The sequence below is a fragment of the Bos taurus genome, unplaced genomic scaffold, assembly GCF_002263795.3.
Source record: "Bos taurus isolate L1 Dominette 01449 registration number 42190680 breed Hereford unplaced genomic scaffold, ARS-UCD2.0 Leftover_ScbfJmS_1899, whole genome shotgun sequence".
NCBI classification, from domain to species: Eukaryota; Metazoa; Chordata; class Mammalia; order Artiodactyla; family Bovidae; genus Bos; species Bos taurus.
In genome coordinates, this window is record NW_020190994.1 from 442,989 (window position 1) to 467,705 (window position 24,717).

General features: G+C 40.8%; 1 protein-coding gene across 1 annotated transcript in view; it reads left to right on the plus strand.

Moving 5' to 3' along the window:
- The window catches only part of LOC101902555 (ATP-binding cassette sub-family C member 4), a 313,640-nt gene that overhangs the window by 239,614 nt on the left and 49,309 nt on the right, over positions 1-24,717 (plus strand). The window contains 2 exon segments of the mRNA XM_059884434.1: positions 6,390-6,581; positions 19,890-20,045. Of these exon segments, the coding sequence (XP_059740417.1) occupies positions 6,390-6,581; positions 19,890-20,045 (348 nt within the window).

The following is a 24,717-nucleotide window of genomic DNA, read 5'->3' on the forward strand; positions in this document are numbered from 1 at the left end:
ATAACATGTACTTGTTTTTCTATCCTTTGTTTTCTGATTAATATTATCACCAGATATCCATGAGGCCAAGCGAGCACTTAGAAACATTTCGTGAAGATTCATTAAATGTTTTCCATTTACAACCTTTCACAGTCAGATTCAAGATTTCCTGGGGCTCCAGTCCCATTACCTTGGATACATATGATGTGGCTTTGTCAAGAATCATACTCTGATTCTTCCTGAGAAGAGCCCTGGCAAGGCATACCAGTTGTTCTGACCAGCACTCAAGTTCAAGCCAGATTTCTGCTAATTCAGTATTCATTTTAGCAGGAAGACCTTCGATGGATTCTTTAAGTTGCACCTGTGGATACAGAAAGAATGACATTTTTTCAAAGCAAACTGCTACTGAAGTAGCCAACCCTCTTGGACATTGACATCCTCAGGACTTCTATGTATCTTACATGTACAGCCAGGTGATGGGAGAGCTCTCCAATGAGTGTTCACGGAGAAAGATGGTGGAGTCAAGTCAGAACAGAAAGATTCTCAGTGTCCCCCATTCCCATTACAGGATATCCGCCAGAAAACACCCTAGGGGTTAGTTAAGGAAGTTCCTCAAAAGTGAAGCTATTTCTCCTCCAATGTAACTTAAACATAAAAGTTAAAAGGATCTTTATGGTTGAGTCAAGTTTCCCAAAGTATATTTTGCATAGGAGTTGGTGCACTAGAGAAACACTTCCAAAAATTTTACAGAAATCTGGTTTCTGAAGATATAAGCTTTTATTGGCCCTTTACTTTTTCTAAAGTTAATATATGCAAGTTCAAGCAATGACAAACTGCCGCTTATACATTAGTAATCCTGGAGCCCATTCTGATGATGATTCTTTCTCAAGTTTAATCCTACAAAATGAGGACCAATCAAGTGCATTTTCTTCAGTGTCATAAATGCATTGTAGTGAATTAAAACACATGAAAAATAAATACAACATCTTATTTCCCGAAGCATATGGATACAGGTTATTGTCATCCAGTCACTGATTCATGCCCAACACTTTGCAACCCCATGGAAGCAGCACACCAGTTGTTTTCAGTTCTTCCACTATTGCTTGGAGTTTGCTTCAGACTCAGGTCCATTAAATTGGTGATGCCATCCAACCATCTTGTCCACTTTTGTACCCTTATCCACCTGCCTTCCATCTTTCCTAGGATCAGGGTGTTTTCAATGAGTCATCTCTTCATATCAGGTGGCCAAAGTACTGGAGCTTCAGCTTCATCATCAGTCCTTCCAAGGAAAATTCAGGGTTGATTTCCTTTAGGATTGACTGGTTTTGATCTCCTTGCTATCTAAGGGACTCTCAACAATCTTCTCCAAACCACAGTTCAAAAGCATCAGTTCTTCAGTGCCCAGCCTTTCTTTATGGTCTAATTCTCACATTGGTACTGGGAAAACCATAGGCTTGACTACATGGACTTTGTCAGCAAAGTGATGTCTCTGCTTTTTAATATTTCTGTCAAGGTTTGTTACAGCTCCTCTTCCCAGGAGCAAGCATCTTTTAATTTCATGGCTGCAGTCACCATCTGCAGTGATTTTGGAAATAAAAGTCTGTCATTGTTTCCACTGTTTCCCATCTACTGCAATGAAGTGATGAGACAGGATGGCAAGATCTTAGTTTCTTGAATGTTGAGTTTTAAGCCAGTTTTTTCACACCCCTCTTTCACTTTTATCAAGAGGCTCTTTAGTTCCTCTTCACTTTCTACGATTAGGTGGTGTCAGATGCATATCTGATGTTACTAATATTTCTCCCAGCAATCTTGATGCAGCTTGTGCTTCATCCAGCCCAGCTTTTCGCATGATGTACTCTGCATATAAGTCAATAAGCAAGGTGACAATATACAGTCTTGATGTACTCCTTTCCCAATTTGGAAGCAGTCCAAATTGTTTGGAACCAGTTGTTTGGAACCAAGTTTTCCATGTCTGGTTCCAACTGTGCTCCTTGACCGCATACAGGTTTCACAGGAGGCAGGTAAGGTGGCCTGGTATTCTCTATCTCTTTAAGAATTTTCCTCAGTTTGCTGTGACCCACACAGTCAAAGGCTGTAGTGTAGTCAATGAAGCAGATGTTTTTCTGGAATTCTGTTGCTTTTTCGATGATCCAGTGGATTTTTCACAATTTGATCTCCCGTTCCTCTAGCTTTTTCTAAATACAGTTTATACACTTGGAAGTTCTTGATTCACGTACTATTGAAGCCTAGAGTGAAGGATTTTGAGCATTACCTTGCTAGCATGTGAAATGAGTGCAATTGTGTGGTAATTTGAATATTCTTTGGCACTGCCTTTCTTTGGGATGGGAATGAAAAGTGACCTGTCCAGTCCTGTGGCCACTGCTGAGTTTCCAAATTTGCTAGCATATTGAGTGCAGCACTTTCACAGCATCATCTTTTAGGATTTGAAATAGACCAGCTAGAATTCTGTCACCTCCACTAGGTTTCTTCATCATGATGCTTTCTAGGCCACTTGACTTCATGTTCCAGAATGTCTGTTCTAAGTGAGTGATCAACCATTGTAGCTATTTGGGTTATTAAGATTTTTTTTTTATATATAGTTTTCCATGTGTTCTTGCCACTGCTTCTTAATATCTTCTGCTTCTGTTAGATCCATACAATTTCTGCCCTTTATTGTGCCCATCCTTGAAGGAATGCTCTCTTGGTATTTCTAGTTTTATTGAGAGAATCTCTGATCTTTCCTTTTCTATTGTTTCCTCTATGTTTTTGGCATTGATCACTTAGGAAGGCTTTCTTATCCCTCTGTGCTATTCTTTGGAACTCTGCATTGAGATGGGTATATATCTCCTTTACTCCTTTGCCTTTAGCTTCTCTTCTTTCTTCAGCTACTTGTAAGGCCTTCTCAGACAACCATTTTGACTTGTTCCATTTCTTTTTCTGAGGATGTTTTTGTTACCACTCCTGTAGAGTGTTAACAAACCTCTGTCCATAGATCTTCAGGCACTTTTGTCTATCATAACTAATCCCTTGAATCTGCTTGTCACTTCTACTGTATAATTTGTAAGGGATTTGTTTTAGGTCATATCGAATAGCGTGTGGTTTTCCCTACTTTCTTCAATTAAGCCTGAGTATAACATGTACTTGTTTTTCTATCCTTTGTTTTCTGATTAATATTATCACCAGATATCCATGAGGCCAAGCGAGCACTTAGAAACATTTCGTGAAGATTCATTAAATGTTTTCCATTTACAACCTTTCACAGTCAGATTCAAGATTTCCTGGGGCTCAGTCCATTACCTTGGATCACATATGATGTGGCCTTTGTCAAGAATCAACTCCTGATTCTTCCTGAGAAGAGCCCTGGCAAGGCATACCAGTGTTCTGACCAGCACTCAAGTTCAAGCCAGATTTCTGCTAATTCAGTATTCATTTTAGCAGGAAGACCTTCGATGGATTCTTTAAGTTGCACCTGTGATACAGAAAGAATGACATTTTTTCAAAGCAAATCTGCTACTGAAGTAGCCAACCCTCTTGGACATTGACATCCTCAGGACTTCTATGTATCTTACATGTACAGCCAGGTGATGGGGAGAGCTCTCCAATGAGTGTTCACGGGAGAAAGATGGTGGAGTCAAGTCAGAACAGAAAGATTCTCAGTGTCCCCCATTCCCATTACAGGATATCCGCCAGAAAACACCCTAGGGGTTAGTTAAGGAAGTTCCTCAAAAGTGAAGCTATTTCTCCTCCAATGTAACTTAAACATAAAAGTTAAAAGGATCTTTATGGTTGAGTCAAGTTTCCCAAAGTATATTTTGCATAGGAGTTGGTGCACTAGAGAAACACTTCCAAAAATTTTACAGAAATCTGGTTTCTGAAGATATAAGCTTTTATTGGCCCTTTACTTTTTCTAAAGTTAATATATGCAAGTTCAAGCAATGACAAACTGCCGCTTATACATTAGTAATCCTGGAGCCCATTCTGATGATGATTCTTTCTCAAGTTTAATCCTACAAAATGAGGACCAATCAAGTGCATTTTCTTCAGTGTCATAAATGCATTGTAGTGAATTAAAACACATGAAAAATAAATACAACATCTTATTTCCCGAAGCATATGGATACAGGTTATTGTCATCCAGTCACTGATTCATGCCCAACACTTTGCAACCCCATGGAAGCAGCACACCAGTTGTTTTCAGTTCTTCCACTATTGCTTGGAGTTTGCTTCAGACTCAGGTCCATTAAATTGGTGATGCCATCCAACCATCTTGTCCACTTTTGTACCCTTATCCACTGCCTTCCATCTTTCCTAGGATCAGGGTGTTTTCAATGAGTCATCTCTTCATATCAGGTGGCCAAAGTACTGGAGCTTCAGCTTCATCATCAGTCCTTCCAAGAAAATTCAGGGTTGATTTCCTTTAGGATTGACTGGTTTTGATCTCCTTGCTATCTAAGGGACTCTCAACAATCTTCTCCAAACCACAGTTCAAAAGCATCAGTTCTTCAGTGCCCAGCCTTCTTTATGGTCTAATTCTCACATTGGTACTGGGAAAACCATAGGCTTGACTACATGGACTTTGTCAGCAAAGTGATGTCTCTGCTTTTTAATATTCTGTCAAGGTTTGTTACAGCTCCTCTTCCCAGGAGCAAGCATCTTTTAATTTCATGGCTGCAGTCACCATCTGCAGTGATTTTGGAAATAAAGTCTGTCATTGTTTCCACTGTTTCCCATCTACTGCAATGAAGTGATGAGACAGGATGGCAAGATCTTAGTTTCTTGAATGTTGAGTTTTAAGCCAGTTTTTTCACACCCCTCTTTCACTTTTATCAAGAGGCTCTTTAGTTCCTCTTCACTTTCTACGATTAGGTGGTGTCAGATGCATATCTGATGTTACTAATATTTCTCCCAGCAATCTTGATGCAGCTTGTGCTTCATCCAGCCCAGCTTTTCGCATGATGTACTCTGCATATAAGTCAAATAAGCAAGGTGACAATATACAGTCTTGATGTACTCCTTTCCCAATTTGGAAGCAGTCCAAATTGTTTGGAACCAGTTGTTTGGAACCAAGTTTTCCATGTCTGGTTCCAACTGTGCTCCTTGACCGCATACAGGTTTCACAGGAGGCAGGTAAGGTGGCCTGGTATTCTCTATCTCTTTAAGAATTTTCCTCAGTTTGCTGTGACCCACACAGTCAAAGGCTGTAGTGTAGTCAATGAAGCAGATGTTTTTCTGGAATTCTGTTGCTTTTTCGATGATCCAGTGGATTGTTTCACAATTTGATCTCCCGTTCCTCTAGCTTTTTCTAAATACAGTTTATACACTTGGAAGTTTTGATTCACGTACTATTGAAGCCTAGAGTGAAGGATTTTGAGCATTACCTTGCTAGCATGTGAAATGAGTGCAATTGTGTGGTAATTTGAATATTCTTTGGCACTGCCTTTCTTTGGGATGGGAATGAAAAGTGACCTGTCCAGTCCTGTGGCCACTGCTGAGTTTCCAAATTTGCTAGCATATTGAGTGCAGCACTTTCACAGCATCATCTTTTAGGATTTGAAATAGACCAGCTAGAATTCTGTCACCTCCACTAGGTTTCTTCATCATGATGCTTTCTAGGCCACTTGACTTCATGTTCCAGAATGTCTGTTCTAAGTGAGTGATCAACCATTGTAGCTATTTGGGTTATTAAGATTTTTTTTTTATATATAGTTTTCCATGTGTTCTTGCCACTGCTTCTTAATATCTTCTGCTTCTGTTAGATCCATACAATTTCTGCCCTTTATTGTGCCCATCCTTGAAGGAATGCTCTCTTGGTATTTCTAGTTTTATTGAGAGAATCTCTGATCTTTCCTTTTCTATTGTTTCCTCTATGTTTTTGGCATTGATCACTTAGGAAGGCTTTCTTATCCCTCTGTGCTATTCTTTGGAACTCTGCATTGAGATGGGTATATATCTCCTTTACTCCTTTGCCTTTAGCTTCTCTTCTTTCTTCAGCTACTTGTAAGGCCTTCTCAGACAACCATTTTGACTTGTTCCATTTCTTTTTCTGAGGATGTTTTTGTTACCACTCCTGTAGAGTGTTAACAAACCTCTGTCCATAGATCTTCAGGCACTTTTGTCTATCATAACTAATCCCTTGAATCTGCTTGTCACTTCTACTGTATAATTTGTAAGGGATTTGTTTTAGGTCATATCGAATAGCGTGTGGTTTTCCCTACTTTCTTCAATTAAGCCTGAGTGAACAAGTTTGCAAATCATCCAAGGCCTCATCAGACTCCTACTTCTGTCCTTTATGGATTCTGAGCCCAGGATGTTCTAAACCATAGGAAAGCAGAAGGTTTTACTTACAGTCTCTGATCATCCATAAATAAGACCCCCTGACACTAACTTATGTGATGTCATATGTGTTTCAGATGATTTCAGTAGAAAGGGGGATTGAATATACAGATCATGAGAAAGAAGCACCCTGGGAATGTGAATATCGTCCACCTCCATCCTGGCCCCAGAGTGGAGTGATTCACTTTTCTAATATGAACTTCAGGTACAGCTTGGATGGGCCTCTGGTATTGAAGAACATGGGAATGTCCATTGGCACAAGAGAAAAGGTTAGTTTAAGCCATTTGCCTCTCTAAAATCCAGCTAAAGTTTTAGCACCACTTCTGGTCTTGGCTTCCTTGTCTGTGTACAGGGGACTCTGTTCCTAATGGATGCAGATTAGATCAGTGACACTGTCCCTGAATCTTTCTTGGAAACTGACCATGGAATGGGGATACCAGCATTTTTTTCCCTGTGTCACCAGCTCCTTCCTGGTGGTTGATGGGTCATGGGCTCCAGGCCTTGATCTTAACCTGACCCAGGGCACAATATGTGACACCTAATTATTCATAACAAAGACTGTGTAGTCTGCCCTGGCTCCCTGTTCCTAACTCTCCAATATTTCATTCCTTTCCATCTTTTATTTTTAATATATTTTTATTTATTTATTTGGCTGTGCTGGTCTTAGTTGTGGCACACAGGATCTTTGATCTTCACTGTGGCATGCACACTCTTAGTTGCAGCATGTAGGATCTGTTAATAGTTCCCCTGATCAGGAATGGAACCCAGGCCCCTTGCTTTGGGAGCACAGGTTCTTAGCCACTGGACCACCAGCAATGTTCCCCATCTTTTCTTCTTTGTGTTTCTTCTTTTCCTCCCACGGTGCCCTCTGGTGTAGCCTGCTCCTCTGTCCCTGGGTTTTTGCTGTGGACTTGTCCTCTACTCACCCACACTGAGCTGCCATGCCCCTGCCCTCCCACCCACAGACTGCTTCTTTCTTTAGCACATAACTGATCCTTACTGGCCTGGGTGAGTTGCTGCCGGAACCAGACCACAGCCCTAAGCCTAGTCCAGTAGGGGCTGTCAGGAAGAGAAGAGCCTGAATCATGACCCAGTCAGGGGTGAGGAACCAGGGCCTCAGATGGAGGCAGGGCCTGGAGACTTGCTCAAAGTCAAAAGCACCTTGAAGGGAGCAGGGAAGATCCACATGGGAGATGGCACAGAGGCTGTGACCTAGACCTGCCATTGTCCATGTCTGCTGGTGATGTTCCTTTCTCGTTAAGCTTGAGGCTCTCAGCTGGGCCCAGGACAGTGTCTTGAAGAGACTAAACCAGAACAGGCAAGGTAGTAGGAAGCTCTTCCCCATCTCCCTCTGAAGCCAGTATGTCTCCTGACTTACGCACACCCCTGCAATCAGGTCGTGTATAGGTTCTCCCAAAGCACCGTGCACTCCCGGTTTTCAGTGTGCACGCTGCGCCTCTACCTCAGAGACCTGTTCCCTCCATCATCTGGCTGGTGAACGTCTCCTCATTTTCTGAGTTGATCTAACAAATCTTTGAGACCCTCAATTCTTCGTTAGTGTCTTATCTTTTCTTTTAAGATAGAAATTATGGTACACTGTTTTCACAGTAGCCAAAAGTTGGAAGGAACTAAATCCTTACAATGAAATATTCTTCAGTTTTAAAAAGGAAGAAAATTCTGACCTATGGAAAAACCTTCATGATATCTTTCCAAATGGTATAAGCCAGACACAAAGGGAATGAATACTCTGATTCCACTTATGTGAGATTCCTAGAGTAGTCAAATTCAAGGAGACAGGAAGTAGGATGGTGGTCTCCAGGGACTGGTGGATGGGAAATGGGAAGTTGTTTGTTTAATGGGTATAGAATTTCAGTTTTAGCAGGCAAAAAATTTCTCGAGCTTGGCTGTACAACAATGTGAATATACTGAACACCAAACTGTCCACTAAAAAATGGTTATGCAGTTAAATTTTATGTTATGTGAATTTTACTATAATGAAAATAAAAGCTACCACCTATAGCATGCTTTATAATTTGGAATCTGTATTTCACAGTAAGTACCTTGAGGTTTTTTAAAATCAGGGAGCATCTTGTTTTCATCTTTTTTCCCCAGAAAGTGGCATTCTGCAGGGCACAGAGAGGTGCTTAGGGACTGCTGGTTTCGAGGGTGAGTAGCAGGTGTGAGCAGCCAGTAACCAACACATACACAAGACAGCTCTGAATAATGGAAAGAACTGCTCTTTAAAACTCTCAGCACCACAGACCCATCTAGTGGACTGTAGCTGTAATTTAGTGAATAATACCCTTGTAACATAAAAATGAAAAAAAATAAATATTCAACTTAATCCCCAAATGCTACCCAGAGAGCAGCTTCAGTTAGTCACAGGGCAAAAGCTGGTCTTAATTATTTCCAGTTCCAGTGTAGGTCAGAAATAAGGTGAACTGGTGTGTCAGGAAAACATTAACCACAGCTCTTGATATAATCCTGTCCCCTAGAGCACTCAAGGCAATGGTTATTTACTGTCAGACAATGTGTCTGTCAGATTTTCCATTGTAAATGTAATTCTGTTAACTTGCACTTGTCTTAAATTTTCCCCAAAGGCATAGAATATGAATTATCTAAGAAACTCTGTAACACAACTTAGGAACATAACAGATTCTTTATTCTTCCTTCTTAATACCTGAAAATCATAGGATTATTGATATTCTAAAATGTTTCAGGCAAATTAAATTTGGAGACTGAATTAATGACTGTAGCAACTTGACACAGTATCGCCATTAGCTTCATTTCTGTGTGGGGAGATGATACCTGGGCAGCATGTTTATGAAAGCATTTCACTTCACGTGTGTATATCCTACCTATTCCTCTTCTGCTTATGGTCCCCACCCCCGTCACTCCAGGAGACACGTTTGGTGTTGGATTTGATTGAGAGAGGCTGCTGTCGGTGGGGAGGGGACATGTGAGTGAACCAGCCTAGCAGAAGGGAGGCTTTATTCTGTTTTCCTCATTCCTTCTGCTGTCAGGATTCCTGGAAGTTACGGCCAATAGGAAAGTGTAGTAGGTACTATGCAGGATTTTAATCCATAGAAGAAATAGCAAGTGAAAATAAAGAACCAAGACTTCCCTCGTTTTGCAGTGGAGAAGAATTCACCTGCCGGTGCAGGGAACACTGGTTCAATCCCTAGTCTGAGAAGATTCCACCTGCCGAAGAGCAAGTAAGTCCATGTGGCACAACTACTGAGCCTGCATGCCACAACTACTCAAGCTTGTGCTCAGGAACAAAAGGAGTGAGAAGCCCGTGCACTGCAACAAGGCATAGCCCACACTCATCACAACTAGAGACAGCCTGGATCACAATAAACTGTGGAAAATTCTGTAAGAGATGGGAATACCAGACCACCTGACCTGCCTCTTGAGAAACCTGTATGCAGGTCAGGAAGCAACAGTTAAAACTGGACATGGAACAACAGACTGGTTCCAAATAGGAAAAGGAGTATGGCAAGGCTGTATATTGTCACCCTGCTTATTTAACTTATATGCAGAGTACATCATGAGAAACACTGGGCTAGAAGAAGCACAATCTGGAATCAAGATTGCTGGGAGAAATATCAATAACATCAGATATGCAGATGACACCACCCTTATGGCAGAAAGAGGAACTAAAAAGCCTCTTGATGAAAGTGAAAGTGGAGAGTGAAAAAGTTGGGTTAAAGCTCAACATTCAGAAAATGAAGATCATGGCATCTGGCCCCATCACTTCATGGGAAACAGATAGGGAAACAGTGGAAACAGTGTCAGACTTTATTTTTTTGGGTTCCAAAATCACTGCAGATGGTGACTGCAGCCGTGATATTAAAAGACACTTACTCCTTGGAAGAAAAGTTATGTCCAACCTACATAGCATATTCAAAAGCAGAGACATTACTTTGCCAACAAAGGTCCATCTAGTCAAGGCTATGGTTTTTCCTGTGGTCATGTATGGATGTGAAAGTTGGACTGTGAAGAAGGCTGAGCACCAAAGAATTGATGCTTTTGAACTGTGGTGTTGGAGAAGACTCTTGAGAGTCCCTTGGACTGCAAGGAGATCCAACCAGTCCATTTGAAGGAGATCAGCCCTGGGATTGCTTTGGAGGGAATGATGCTAAAGCTGAAACTCCAGTACTTTGGCCACCTCATGGAAAGAGTTGACTCATTGGAAAACACTCTGATGCTGGGAGGGATTGAGGGCAGGAGGAGAAGGGGACGACAGAGGATGAGATGGCTGGATGGCATCACTGACTCGATGGACATGAGTCTGAGTGAACTCCAGGAGTTGGTGATGGACAGGGAGGCCTGGCATGCTCCGATTCATGGGATCGCAAAGAGTTGGACACGACTGAGCGACTGAACTGAACTGAACTGAACACAGCAATCATGACCCAGCTCAGCCAAAAATTTAAAAAAAAAAAAAACTGAGGTAAATAGTACCTTAGGTTTCCTGGTTTTCTGAACATGGGCTACATTTTTTATTTAGATGATTTTTGTGGTTGATTTGATGATTTTAGAGAGTCCTGGGCCATATTAAAGCATTTTTCAGCTCTAGAGGTAGACTAATTTTGTTTGTTTTTGCTCACAGCTATTACTTGGATAATACATTTTTACAGATGCTTACGAGACCTTGGTATAATGTGCAAAAAATATTTTTCTCCTTTTTAACATAATATTTTCCTAGAAACCCCTCCCTTCATTCTCAGCGTGTCCCCCTTCCCCTGCCAACTTCCTAATTCCTTGTGATTTAGACTCTGGTGCCAGGGTCAGTAGCACCTGCATCTCCTGGAGCTTCTTAGAAATGCAGAGTCTCAGGCCCATTCAGCTCACTTTCTCAGCATTGCATTTAAACAGGACCTTCTAGTAAATTACTTTTTCTCCCAAAGACAGTTTTTGATGACTGATAGCTAGTGATTTCCAAGAAATATCCTTAGACAGTTTGAGACTGAGCTCATGAATCACCCAAACCCCTATTGTGACTGAGCAGGAGGCTCTAGAAAAATCTCTGCCACCTAACCCTACAGATTTACTTACTTTTATATTCTATAAGTTGGGCCTTTACAATATAATCTAATTCTGTGTGATTCTACTGCATTTATTTGCATCTTTTCAGTGGAGTCTGTCGTCATCACAGGCAGTTTTCATCCTGCTCCCAACTTCCCCACCAACCTACTGCAGGGACTGAAGGGATTTCCCACAGGCTCAGCCCTGCCTGGACCTGGAGTCAGAAAGAGCTGAGTGTAGCAGTGTATGCAGTTCTTTCACCACCTAATGGGATAAAAAATGAGTCTTCCTGCCCCAAGCAGGGCATGATGTCTCTCTGGTCTGTTCCCCAGGTACCATGTGCCCCACTCAGCTGCAGGTTTCTCTGTCAGCCCAGCTGTGGGTGTCAGTTCTTCCTGCCGACAGCCGGTGCACCTGACGTCAGGCACACTCTTTTTTTTTTTTCCTGTTAATTAACCTCTCTTTATTTTCATTTGAACAGAAATAGATTCTAGCAAAGTGATAGACATCTATTCAAATGAGTCATTAAAAGCCCACTGACAGCTGCTCACAGGCGTTGATAAGTGCCTCTTGTAGAGATTTATGATGGAGAAAAGCAATGTACCTCATTTGCCATTTTCTCTCCAAGAAAGATGCACAGGGGCTCACCTTCAGGTTACCGTATGTCTCAATCTTCTATCTCTTGCTTCTGAATCCAGAACATGGAGGCAGGCAGATTTACTGCCTGTAATGCCACTTCCCCCTCCCAGGATGGCAGAGACCAGTTTGTTGTTGTTGTTTAAATTATTTGTTTATTGGCCACAAGAGCAGCATGTGGGGCCTCAGTCCCCCAACCAGGGACTGAACATTGGAAGTCAGGAGCTTTAACCAGTGGACCACCAGGGAAGTCTCATAGCAGAGCCCAGCTTTGCTCTAAGACTTGGGTGAATTTGACTGATCTGAGGTATTCTCTCTTCAGGAATCATTCCAGGCAGCCCAAGGAACCTTGAGGGACTTGAAGGAGGTTATGGGTTCCTCTCAGAAAGGTTTCCCTCAGTCATCCAAGGTGCCAGGCAGGACAGCATCTCACCTCTCAGCAGATCTCGTCCTACCTGGATGTGGCACCCAGGCAGCCATCTTCATGGTGAAGCAGTGTGGGAAGCGGCCAGGCTGAGGGCAGTGCAGGGGGGACAAGGCTCCTGGAGGCACACTCTTTGTTCCCCCCTCACCACGTACATCCCTGTATTCACTTCATGCTTTAACTCTCTCGTCATAGGATCTCTATGTTAAGCCTGTACATTTAATTGCAGCTACACTCCTTCCCACTTTCTCTGTTCTAGCTTCACAGAGGGACATGATAAGGTGCCAGGCCATCCAGGTGATAAGGAGGCCATCAGCAGATAGAGAAAAGAGCCCGAGGATGTGGATTTGAGTCCCATCCTGTGACTGATGGGCCCTGATATTTCAGGCAGACTAATTCATCTAACTAAGCCTCAATCTTTTCTTTTGCAAAATGGAAGTGATAGGATGTAGCCTGTAGGGTTGTTGTACGACTTAACAAGATAATACATGTAAAGCACCCAGTATGGGGATCAGAGTAATTGTTTGGATAAAGATGGCCATCATTTTCATTAGGTGTAAAATGACCATAACCACTTGTATTGCAAAAATTGTCTGTCCCATGAGAAAATAGGTGCTGGCCATTTGAAGTTGTATCTATAGCTGTAGGGTCCATCTGTTGTGTCTTTCTCTGTATGGTTTATCATATATCTAAATAATATGGTGATAGATTTTCCATAAATTTGTCTGGCCTGAGTTAAAATCTAAGTTCCCCATGGAAGCTTCTTTTTCTCAGGACACCACAGATAATACAAATAAAGACAGTCAAATCCAATACAGATTCTGCTGTCAACATGTACAGTTCATCCAAAGAAACAAGAAAATGACTATATTAACTTTGTAAGCTAGAAAGAGGTCATAATTTTTATAGAGGTTTTTACAAAAATAATATCTGTCTTTTTTTTTTTTTTTTAAATGCCATAACATCTGTTAGGATTGGGACAAGCCCACATGAGGGGACAGGGGGAGCATTTCCAAGGATTCAGGCATGTGAGAGAGACTTAGTGATGTGTGGTTAGGGTTCCAGCAGATGGAAATGCATTCAGTAGAAATGCATGTGAAAGTTCTTTAGGAGTTGGGGTCAACATAAGCAAAAACATGATGTCCTGATCCAGTGAGTGAAGAACTAGGCACCTGCAGAGCATTTCAGAAAATCAGCTACCAGGTGTGCAGCAGACACTTTCATACTCAAACCTGAAAAGTACTGAGTGACCCCAAGGAAGCTGACTTGTGGACATGTGCATCAGTTGGGACGGTTGTGTAGAAGAGACATCCTGGGATGGAGTGATGGGCACAGAGCCGACTGTTGGGAGTTTAATCCGAGAAGTGAGAGCATGAGGACCAGAGTAGGCAGATGCGGGAGGCAGGGAGCCCGGAGCTGTTGTGCCTCCAACAAAATGTCTTGGGAAAGTGATTCCACTTTTGGGGATCAAACATATGTCAATTAAAACAAAGCTCTGAACATCCAGGTTTGTGAATGTGCAGGGAATCGAGTGGGAGTAGAAAATGGTATCGTATTTCTGGAGGGTAGGTTAATAGCTTAACGGCTTCCTCTGAAAATGTTCATATTTGATTCTCAGCAGTTCCACGTCTGAGAGTTTATCTGAAGGAAATGATTAAGGTTGTTTGCAAAAACAAGATTTAGCTTCAAGGATATTTAACAGAGTTATATATAATAGTAAATTATTGGAGATTGCCTAAATATCCAGCAGTAGAGGGTTTGGTAAATGATCACATATATTGTAATATTTTGTAGTTATTAAAATAAATGTTCTTATGAAGTACTAAATGAAAAAATGTAACCGTATGTTCGTATTAATCCCATTTTGTTTATATATGTGAACTTGTGCCTTCAAGACCACATAGAGTAGACTAGAAAGTAAAAATGTCGTCTTGAAAATGTTTTTTTCAGAGTGTTGAGGCTAGCTAGTATTTACTTTTCAAATTCATTTGCACTGTTTATTTTTAAGGAAAGAGTTTGTTTTAGCTTGTTTTTTAAAAGGTGATGCAACCTGGCACTCTGGTGCTGACTGTGGACCTTAAAATGAAGAACTGAGTCATGAAACACTGCAAGAGTAGTCTTCAGGGCTTGGCACCGTGCTTTACTCAGGGAAGTAAGGTGGACAGTTCAGCCCCTGAGCCTAGGAAAGAAATCGTGAGAGTAAAGTGGGAAAGACAAAGGAAGGGGTTGTTTTGTGTGGGGCATTGGATGTTGATTATGTTGAGTTTGATGTGTGAAGAGAGATCCAGGTGCAAGTGTCTAACAAGTTGGTGTCATCATCAGAGACCAACCTGGTTGGAAAAACAGAAAGGAGCCATTGTAAAGCAAATAAAATAAGATTTTCTCCAAGTGTCTTTATAATTTATTTATTTATTTATTTTTGGCTGTGCTGGGTCTCTGTTGCTGCTCGGGCAGAAAGCAAAGAGGAACTAATGAGCCTTTTGATGAAAGTGAAAGAGAAGAGTGAAAAAGCTGGCTTAAAATTCAACATTCAATAAATGAAGATCATAGTATCTGGTCCAGTCACTTCGAGGCAGATAGATGGGGACACAATGGAAAGTGACAGACATTATTTTCCTGGGCTCCAGAATCACAGTGGTCAGTGCCAGCAGCCATGAAATTAAAAGACATTTGCTCAGGCAGTGAGTGGAGACTTCTAGTTGTGGTGAGTGGAGAGTGCTCTACTTACGGTGCATTGGCTTCTCATCGTGGTGTCTTGTTATAGAGCATGGTCTATAGGGTGTGAGGGTTTAGTAGATGTGGCATGTGGGCTCAGTAGTTTTGGTTCCCAGGTTCTAGAGCACAGGCTCAATAGTTGTGGTGCATGAGCTTAGTTGCTTTGTGGGATGTGGGATTCTCCCAGACCAGGGATTGCAGCCATGACTCTTGTACTGGCAGCTGGATTCTTTACCACTGAGCCTCCAGGGAAGCCCTCCAAGTATCTTTAGATTGAAGGATGTAAGGTTAGTGATACTGGTGATACTCTCCACGGGCAATTGGTAAAACCCTTTGTTTACCCAGAAAAGTCATTCAGACTATAGTTTTGATGACTGAACTGTAGAAATAGCCAGAACCAGGTTTTCTTTGAGTTGGCTTTTTCTTTTGGGGTGCCTGTGGCCATGCAACATGTGGGATCTTGGTCGTTCGACCAGGGATTGAACCCACATTCCCTGTAGTGGAAGCACAGAATCATAACCATTGGACTGCCAGGGAAGCCCTCCATTTATTTATTTAGTTAGTTAGTTCTCCTCACTGGAATTTGGAGTTCACAGTCCTATGGTCATGAATAGCCCTATGCTGCTGCTAAGTCACCTCAGTCGTGTCCCACTCTGTGTGACCTCATAGACGGCAGCCCACCATACTCCCCCATTCCTGGGATTCTCCAGGCAAGAATACTGGAGTGGGTTGCCATTTTCTTCTCCAATGCATGAAAGTGAAAAGTGAAAGTGAAGTCGCTCAGTGGTGTCCGACTCTTAGCGACCCCACAGACTGCAGCCTACCACGCTCCTCCATCCTTGAGATTTTCCAGGCAAGAGTACTAGAGTGGGGTGCCATCACCTTCTCCAGAACAGCCCTATAAGTGCCCCTATATATCTCAGACCATTTACTCAAACTCCACAAATGTTCCTGTTTGCAAAGATGGATCAATTTCAGTAGAGCTGATGACATGGAAACATCCATGCATCCTCACAGATAGAGTACTCACTTGTGTCCTGTTGTGGGTTGATTTATGTATGAGAACACCAAGATATGTAGGCATACCTGTTTTTATTGTGCTTCACAGAGAATGCATTTTCCCCACAAATTGTACATTTATGGCAACAGTGTGTCAAGAAATACATTGGCACCATTTTTCCTACAGTATTTGTTAACTTCATATCTCTGTGTCACATTTTGATAATTCTTGCACTATTTCAAACCATTTCATTATTAATGAAACGTGTTATTCTGGGATCTGTGATCAGTGTGTTTTAAGGCTCAAATGATGGTTAGCATTCTTTTAGCAATAAACTATTGGAAATTAAGTTGTGTATATCTTTTTAATATATAATGCTATTGTACACTTAGTAGACTACAATATAGAATAAACATAAATCTTCCTGAACAGAGAAAAAAAAAAATTCATGTAACTTGCTTTATTTTGTGATAGTCACATTACTGAGGTTGTCTGGACCAAATCCAAAATATCTTTGAGGCCTGCCTGTACACAAAACATGAGTCACATATATATAAACTACACCTTGCCTGTGTGCACAGAATGGCCCATCTGTATAATATAGATTAGGGTTTAAAATAAGGTGCAAAATGTCTGGAGAAACATATGCAGGTCAAGAAGCAACAGTTAGAACTGGACATGGAACAACGGACTGGTTGAAAATTGGGAAAGGAGTATGTCAAGGCTGTATTTTGTCACCCTGCTTATTCAACTTATACGCAAAGTACATCATGTGAAATACTGGGCTGGATGAAGCTCAAGCTGGATGGAATTAAGACTGCCGGGAGAAATGGCAATAACCTCAGACATGCAGATGACACCACCCTAATGGCAATGGCAGAAAGCAAAAAGTAACTAAAGAGCCTGAAGAAAGTGAAAGAGGAGAGTGAAAAAGCTGGCTTAAAATTCAATATTCAGTAAATGAAGATCATAGTGTCCTGTCCAGTCACTTCGTGGCAGATAGATGGGGAAACAATGGAAAGTGACAGACTTTATTTTCCTCCAGAATCACTGTGGTCAGTGACGGCAGCCATGAAATTAAAAGAAGTTTGCTCTTTGGAAGAAAAATATTGACAAACCTAGACAGAATATTGAAAAGTAGAGACATGACTTTGCCAAAAAAAAAAGTCCATATAATCAAAACTATGGTTTTTCAGTAGTCATATATGGATGTAAGGGTTGAACCATAAAGAAGGCTGAGTGCCAAAGAATTGATGCTTTCGAACTGTGGTGACCCTTGGACTGTAAGGAGATCAAACCAGTCAATCCTATAGGGAATCAACTCTGAATATTCATTGGAAGGACCGATGCTGAAGCTGAGGCTCCAATACTTTGGCTACCTGATGGAAAGAGCTGATTCATTGGGAAAGACCCTGATGCTGCAAAAGACTGAAGGCAAGAGAAGGGTTCAATAGAGATGGTTAGATGGCATCACTGACTTGATGGACATGAATTTGAGCAAACTCCAGGAGGTGGTGATGGACAGGGAAGCCTGATGTGCTGTCCATGGGGTTGCAAAGAGTTGGACATGACTGACACACTAAACAACAACAACAACAAAAATATCTTATAGACGTATTATCTTTGTAAGATAATAAAATTAGATAAGCCCAATTTTCTTATGTTTAATATCTATAAATATAAATTCTTTTTTGAAATGCCATGATTGATTTGACAGGCTAAGTTGTGAGACTTTAGAGGTATTCAAATCAGAAAAATCAAAATTTCTAAGAATTCTGATTATATTGCATAGAAAGATTTAGTTCTCTTTAAAGCTATGATTTTTAAAATTTTACTGATTTACAAATGATTGAAAGCATGTCTTACACCCTTATCAATTCCAGATTCTAAATAGAGATGAAATCATCTCTAGGGAAGCTTCCTTCAGGGAATTTGCAGTTAGACATCCCTGGTGGCTCAGAGGGTAAAGAATCTGCCTGCAAGGCAGAAGACCCAGGCTCCATCCCTGGGTCAGGAAGATCCCTTGGAGTAGGAAATGGCAACCCACTCTACTGTTCTTCTCTTGAGAATTCCATGGACAGAGAAGCCTGGTGAGCTACATTCCATGGGGTCGCCAAAAGTCAGACAAGACTGAGTGACTAATACTTTCTTTCACTTTCAAACTCATTGGTAAAAAAGTCAGTTTATGCATACATATTTAAATGCAGTTTCATTCCCTACCAGCGAGAAGGCAGTGGCACCCCACTTCAGTACTCTTGCCTGAAAAATCCCATGGACGGAGGAGTCTGGTAGGCTGCAGTCCATGGGGTCGCTAAGAGTCGGACATAACTGAGCGACTTCACTTTCACTTTTTACTTTCATGCATTGGAGAAGGAAATGGCAACCCACTCTAGTGTTCTTGCCTGGAGAATCCCAGGGACGGGGGAGCCTGGTGGGCTGCTGTCTATGGGGTCGCACAGAGTCAGACACGACTGAAGTGATTTAGCAGGAGCAGCAGCATTTAACCTGCATTGTATAGATTCTTTAATCTTATTGCTAGTCACTTAATTTCTCCCTGCTTTGATATTAATAAATAGACTGACACTTGACATGTATTTTTTCAATTGTAAGTATTAATTTGTTAATAAGATGCCTTTTGTACTGCTCCAATTAAAGGTCCCATGTAAACAGCAAATTTTGTTTATCTTATTGTTGGCCTCATTATGTGCATTTTGTCTACTGGCCTCTGTCTTTTAAGATTTTGAATTTTATATTTTAAGATGTTTCAACATCGAATATAATTAAGATATTTAATATCAGGAAATGATTTCATTTTTCTACCAAAGAATAATTCCTCTTAAATAACAGATCCCTGAGAAAGTGAGTACTTGTTTGTGTATCACTTCTAACTTGTTGACATCTCTGTAAAACTACCCATGTGATTCCCAAGGTCCAATTACCTAAGCAGCAGGAATAAAGCTAATTTAAAAGCTGGCTTCTTATGCACCACTTAGGAGACTGCAGGTTTTTCACAGCCAGCAGATGATTTTTTAAGTCATCTTGCTTAATTTATGAATGTTAGTTACATACATCCATACACATTTATACACATACACCACACACACATACCTGTCCTCCCCTTTAACATACCACATAATGGATACTATGTGATAATCACAGAAAACAATTTTCAGCATATTAAGCATCCCTTCAGGGAAATCTGAATAAAACTGCATGAAATCTTGAAGTGAAGTGAAGTGAAAGTCAGTTGTGTCCAACTCTTTGAGACCCCATGGACTATACAGTCCATGGAATTCTCCAGGCCAGAATACTCGAGTGGGTAGCATTTCCCTTCTCCAGAGGATCTTCCAATCCAGGGATCGAACCCAGGTTTCTGGCATTGTGGGCAGATTCTTTACCAGCTGAGCTACAATCTTAAGAAGGCATAAAAATTGCTCTAGTTTATATTCCATATGCTTGGGATGATGGTGGTCTCAACCAGGGACATTTGTGAATATCTGCCATTTTTGATTGCCACAATTTGGGGATTGAATCTGGTACCTAGTGGGTAGAGTTCATGGGTACTTTTAAACATCTTACAATATACATGACAGTCTCCTCACCCCCCAACAATGAATTATCTGACCCAAAATGTCAGTAAGACCATGCTTGAGAAACTACAGACTACTCTTTATATGTAATAGAACTTTGAAAATTCATCTTCAACAATCAGGGTTTCTCCTAGGTTTGTTGTATCCTGGTTATTCTTAATCCCCCTTGGTCTCTTTATAGTGTGGCATTGTGGGAAGAACAGGAGCTGGAAAAAGTTCCCTCATCGCTGCCCTTCTTAGATTGTCAGAAACCGAAGGTGGCATTCGGATTGATGGGATCTGGACAAACAACATTGGGCTTCATGATTTAAGGAAGAAAATGTCAGTTGCACCTCAGGTATGCACATCAGAGCATTGTCACATTGTTCTTTTTATAACATATCTAAGTTTAATTGCTTTTAATTTGCTTTTTTTTTTTTTCAAATTACATCAAAGGGTTGATCCTTTTTTTCCCAATAGAGCACAGTTTTAACATCAGGTATTTTCAACAGACATTTTCATAGGACACATGTTTTGTTTCTTTGTCCATTCGTTAGTTTTGTGTGCATGTGACTTAATAAGTTACTGAGATAGATTTCTGGACTCAGTCTTCCTCAGTTTCCACAATTTTATCCACTGATAACCACATAATTCTGAGAACAAAAGGATAAATGGTTTGTTTAGCACTGGAGCGGTTCCTATAGGGAAACATGACTGTTAAGTGTCTTATAGATGGAATTTCACTGTGGGAAATGAAGACATCTTTTCAAAGGTGATTATCTTCTTGGAGGACTTTCTGTGGAACTGCTGAGCTTTGAGAATTACAGGTTATATAGATGCTTTGGGGCGACTTTGACAATTCATCCATTAGTAAATAATTTTCACCAGGAAGGCAGTATAGAATAGTGAGGTAGAGCAGGTGACTGAGAAATCTGTCTCTATGTACCTCAGTTTTCTCTGTCTTACAAGATAACTAACAGTACCGACCCCTTGAGCTGTTGTGAGGACAAAATAGATCACTAAGTGTGAAGTGCTTCACGTAGACCCAGATGTGACTGCCGTGATAGTGGAGCATCTATCTATCATTAGCCAGTCTTTTCCTGGACTCTGATTCTATTTTCTTTTCTTCTGTGTCTTAAAGAAGTATAACTTTCAGAGAGTGTTTTGGAGACTCGATTCATATGCACAGTAGACACTCATGTCATTCCTTGTGGTTCATTCACTCAACATCATTCGCTGAATATTTGCTAAGACATTACTATCCTTCAGGTATATAGCCAAAGGCAACCTAGATCCTGCATCCTCATCTTCCATCCTGCCCTCTCCTTTGACAGACTTACTGATTTTTTAAAAAGGAATTCGAATTTATTTTATATACTTGATAATCATCTGCCCATCAAAAGAAACTCAGATAAATACCCTCATGAGATGAAAAACAGAGAGGAGATGAGACAAAATGATCCAGGCAATTGTGCTTTCTGGAATGTGGGTTTAATGTGCCCTGAAATGCCTGTGTATTAGGAAGCATCTCAACATGGCACCCAAAGGGAAGGAGAACTTGGGCTTGGATCTTACAACTGAGTACAGCTGTTGCTATACCCATGGCCTCTAAAATACCTGGAATTACTCTAAGTACTCTTGTTTTACTAATTAATTTGTTTTTAATTGAAAGATAATTACTTTACAATATTCTTTTGGTTACTGCCATATATCAACATGGATCAGCCATAGGTATACATATGCCCCCTCCCTCTTGAATGTCCTTCCCACCTCCCACCTCATGCCACCCCTCTACGTTATCACAGAGCACTGGATTTGAGCTCCCTGCTCATACAGCAAATTTCCACTGGCTATCTAATTTTACATATGGTAATGTATATGTCTAAATACTTTTGAAACCAAGATACAGCTTTACAGACTACAGTGAAATGCCACCTCATACCCTTTAAGACATCTACTATCAAAAAGAAAAATGAAAGAGAGAAAGAAAGAAGATGGGTTGGCAGTATTGGCAAGGATGTAGAGAAGTTAGAATCCTTGTTCGTTGCTGGTAGGAATGTAAGATAGTACAGCCACTGTGGAAAACAAGTAGGCATTTCTCAAAAAAGTTAAAGATAGAATTATTATATGATCTACCAATTCTACTTTAAAGTATAAACCCAAAAAAATTGAAAGAAAGATCTTGAAGTGATACCTGCACTTGCATGTTCATAGCAGCATTATTCTCAGTAGCAAAAAGGTGGAGGCACCTAAAGGACCATTGACAGATGAATCAATAAACAAAATGTAGTGCGTATATGTATACAGTGGAGTATTATTCAGACTTAGAAAGGAAGGAAGTTCTGACTCCTGCTACAGCACAGATGAACCTTGAGGAAATTAAGCTAAGTAAAATAAGCCAATCAAAAAGGACAAATACTGTATGATTCTGAAAGGTTGTTGTTGAATCACGCGAATACACCGGGATTCTTGGCCCCCGGAGGAGAAAAATTCAATCCGGGGCCAGAGATGAGGCTTGATCGCTCAGAGCTTTTGTGTAATAAAGTTTTATTAAAGTATAAAGGAGTTAAAGAAAGCTTCTGACATAGGCATCAGAAGGGGGCAGAAAGAGTACCCGCTTGCTAGCACAAGCAATGAGGTTATATAATCCAAAGAATGTCTGGAGGTTGTAAAGACCTCATCAGACCTACTCCCATAATTTACATTTTAAGATAACACTGTCCTCAGGCAAGTACATCCTTGTAAAGACCAGGTCTACTCCCATAATTAACATTTTAAGATAACAGAAGGTTGAATCCAAAGACTGTCCTTAGGCAGGATACATTATTGTTATATAATCCTAAGGAATGTGGAGAAAGAAAAGAAGTTTGTCCTTTCTTCCTCCTTGAGAATTCCAGACCCCTCTCTCCTTGGGGACCCCTAGACTCCCTATCAACCTGCCTAGGAACTGACTCTCTCAATTCTATTAATATGAGCTACGTAGAGTAGTAAACACATGGAGACAGGAAGTAGAATGGTGGGTGCCAGGAGTTGCTGGGAGTGGGGAGTTGTTGTTTAGTGGGTAGAGTTTCAGTTCTGCAAGATGAAAGAAGTTCTGTGGCTAGAAGGTAAAGATGTACAATAATGTGAATGTATTTAATACCACTGAACTGTGTGCTTACAAATGGTTAAGCTAGTAAATTTCACGTGTATTTTACTACAATTAAATTTTTTTCCCAAAGATATCCCTTTCAGGAAAAATGGGACAAACTTTTTAGCACATTCAGTTTCTATATTTAAAGATTCCCTCTGGTTATTTAATTTATGACTTGTGGTTACAGTAGAAAATAAATGAGTTTAGATTCCCAGGTTTTATGTTTTGATCATACTCATCTCTGAAATAAGATTAGTTAACAGAAATAAAGGGCATGTCTGTAAAATCCTTTCATAACCTTGGATGCTAGGCTTTAGAAACATGTCCTGCATTATTTTTAAAGCTTCTTAATAAGAAAAAGTTGTATGCCTGTGTACATAAAATAACTCTATAAATAAAGAAATAATGTTAGAAGATCCTTGGCTCTGCCAATAATGTTTGGAAGCACATCTGAGCAAAGACTAAACGTACCTTTGCATCAACATGGTTTGGTTCTGTTCTGTTCTGTTGATTTCCACCCTTCCTTTGAGCATGTTCAATGTACGCACTCCAGAGAACATCCTTACAAAATAGTGCTAAGCTTTGTATACATGTAGATTCCTTTCTATATGTTTTTGTCTCCAAGGTACAATATTGGTTGATAAAAGAGGGAGTATCTTTAGAGAACTTGCAATGTGCAAAGGTTTCCAGGAAATCATTCCAGAGACAGCCAGGGATAGAATGTTTGTGTAGACCGAGTGTCAATGTGACCCAACAATTTTATTCCTGCTCTGCCTCAAAGGACTGTGGGGCATTGATGACATCACTCAGCTTCCAGACTTCAGTGTCCTCATTCTTAAACCAGGTCTGGGAATCATTGCTACACAGATTTGTTGTGAAGGTATAACTGGGCTTCCCAAGTGGTGCTAGTGGTAAAAGACCTTCCTGCCAATGCAGGAGACATAAGAGATGCAGGTTCAATTCCTGGGTCAGGAAGATCCACTGGAGGAGGGCATGGCAACTCACTCCAGTATTCTTGCCTGGAGAATCCCAGGGACAGAGGAGTGTGGTGAGCCACAGTCCATGGGATCACAAAGAGTCTGACATGACTGAAGAGACTTACCACACACAACTGGGTGAGATAAGGTTTGTGCCTTATGAACAACAACAAAAAAATGCTCAGTCATCAGGAACTGTTATTATTCTTAATGACTGGGTAACTGACATTTGGATCTTATTTCTGCTTAATAGAAAGAGTAACACCTTCTGGAATGACTTTACTCTTTAATTTCTGCTTATGTGTTCATGGTCCTTGGTGATTTTCTTTACATATATTGTTTACAATATAAACTAAATTGTTCATATAAATATAAATAGTAGAGCAAAGAAACAAAAATAGAAAAAACACAATAGGAATTTGGGGAAAAGTGTAACAGAGACATGTATCTAACGTTTCCACCAAAAGCAAGAAGAGTACTACTTTATTGTACTTTGATTTCATGTTACTCTCCCAGCAACTTCTTTCCTGACCACGACCTTGTACACTTACTTACCAGTCTTCCACCAAGACCTCTGGCCTTTTTTCTCAGCCCTCCCCACACTCTTGGCTATTTTCTTCCTCTCCTTTAGGACAGGGCCTGTATCTCTTGTTTCCGCTCTTCTCATGCTTGTTACAGCCCCTGACAAGTTACACGAGTACTGATAATAATTCCTAACATTTGTGAAATCATTAACACATTTTAGCCCCTTATCTGCAGAGAAGGCAATGGCGTCCCACTCCAGTACTCTTGCCTGGAAAATCACATGGATGGAGGAGCAGTCCGTCCTACTGCAGGTAGCCTGCAGTCCATGAGTTCTCTAAGAGTCAGACACGACTGAGCAACTTCGCTTTCACTTTTCACTTTCATGCCTTGGAGAA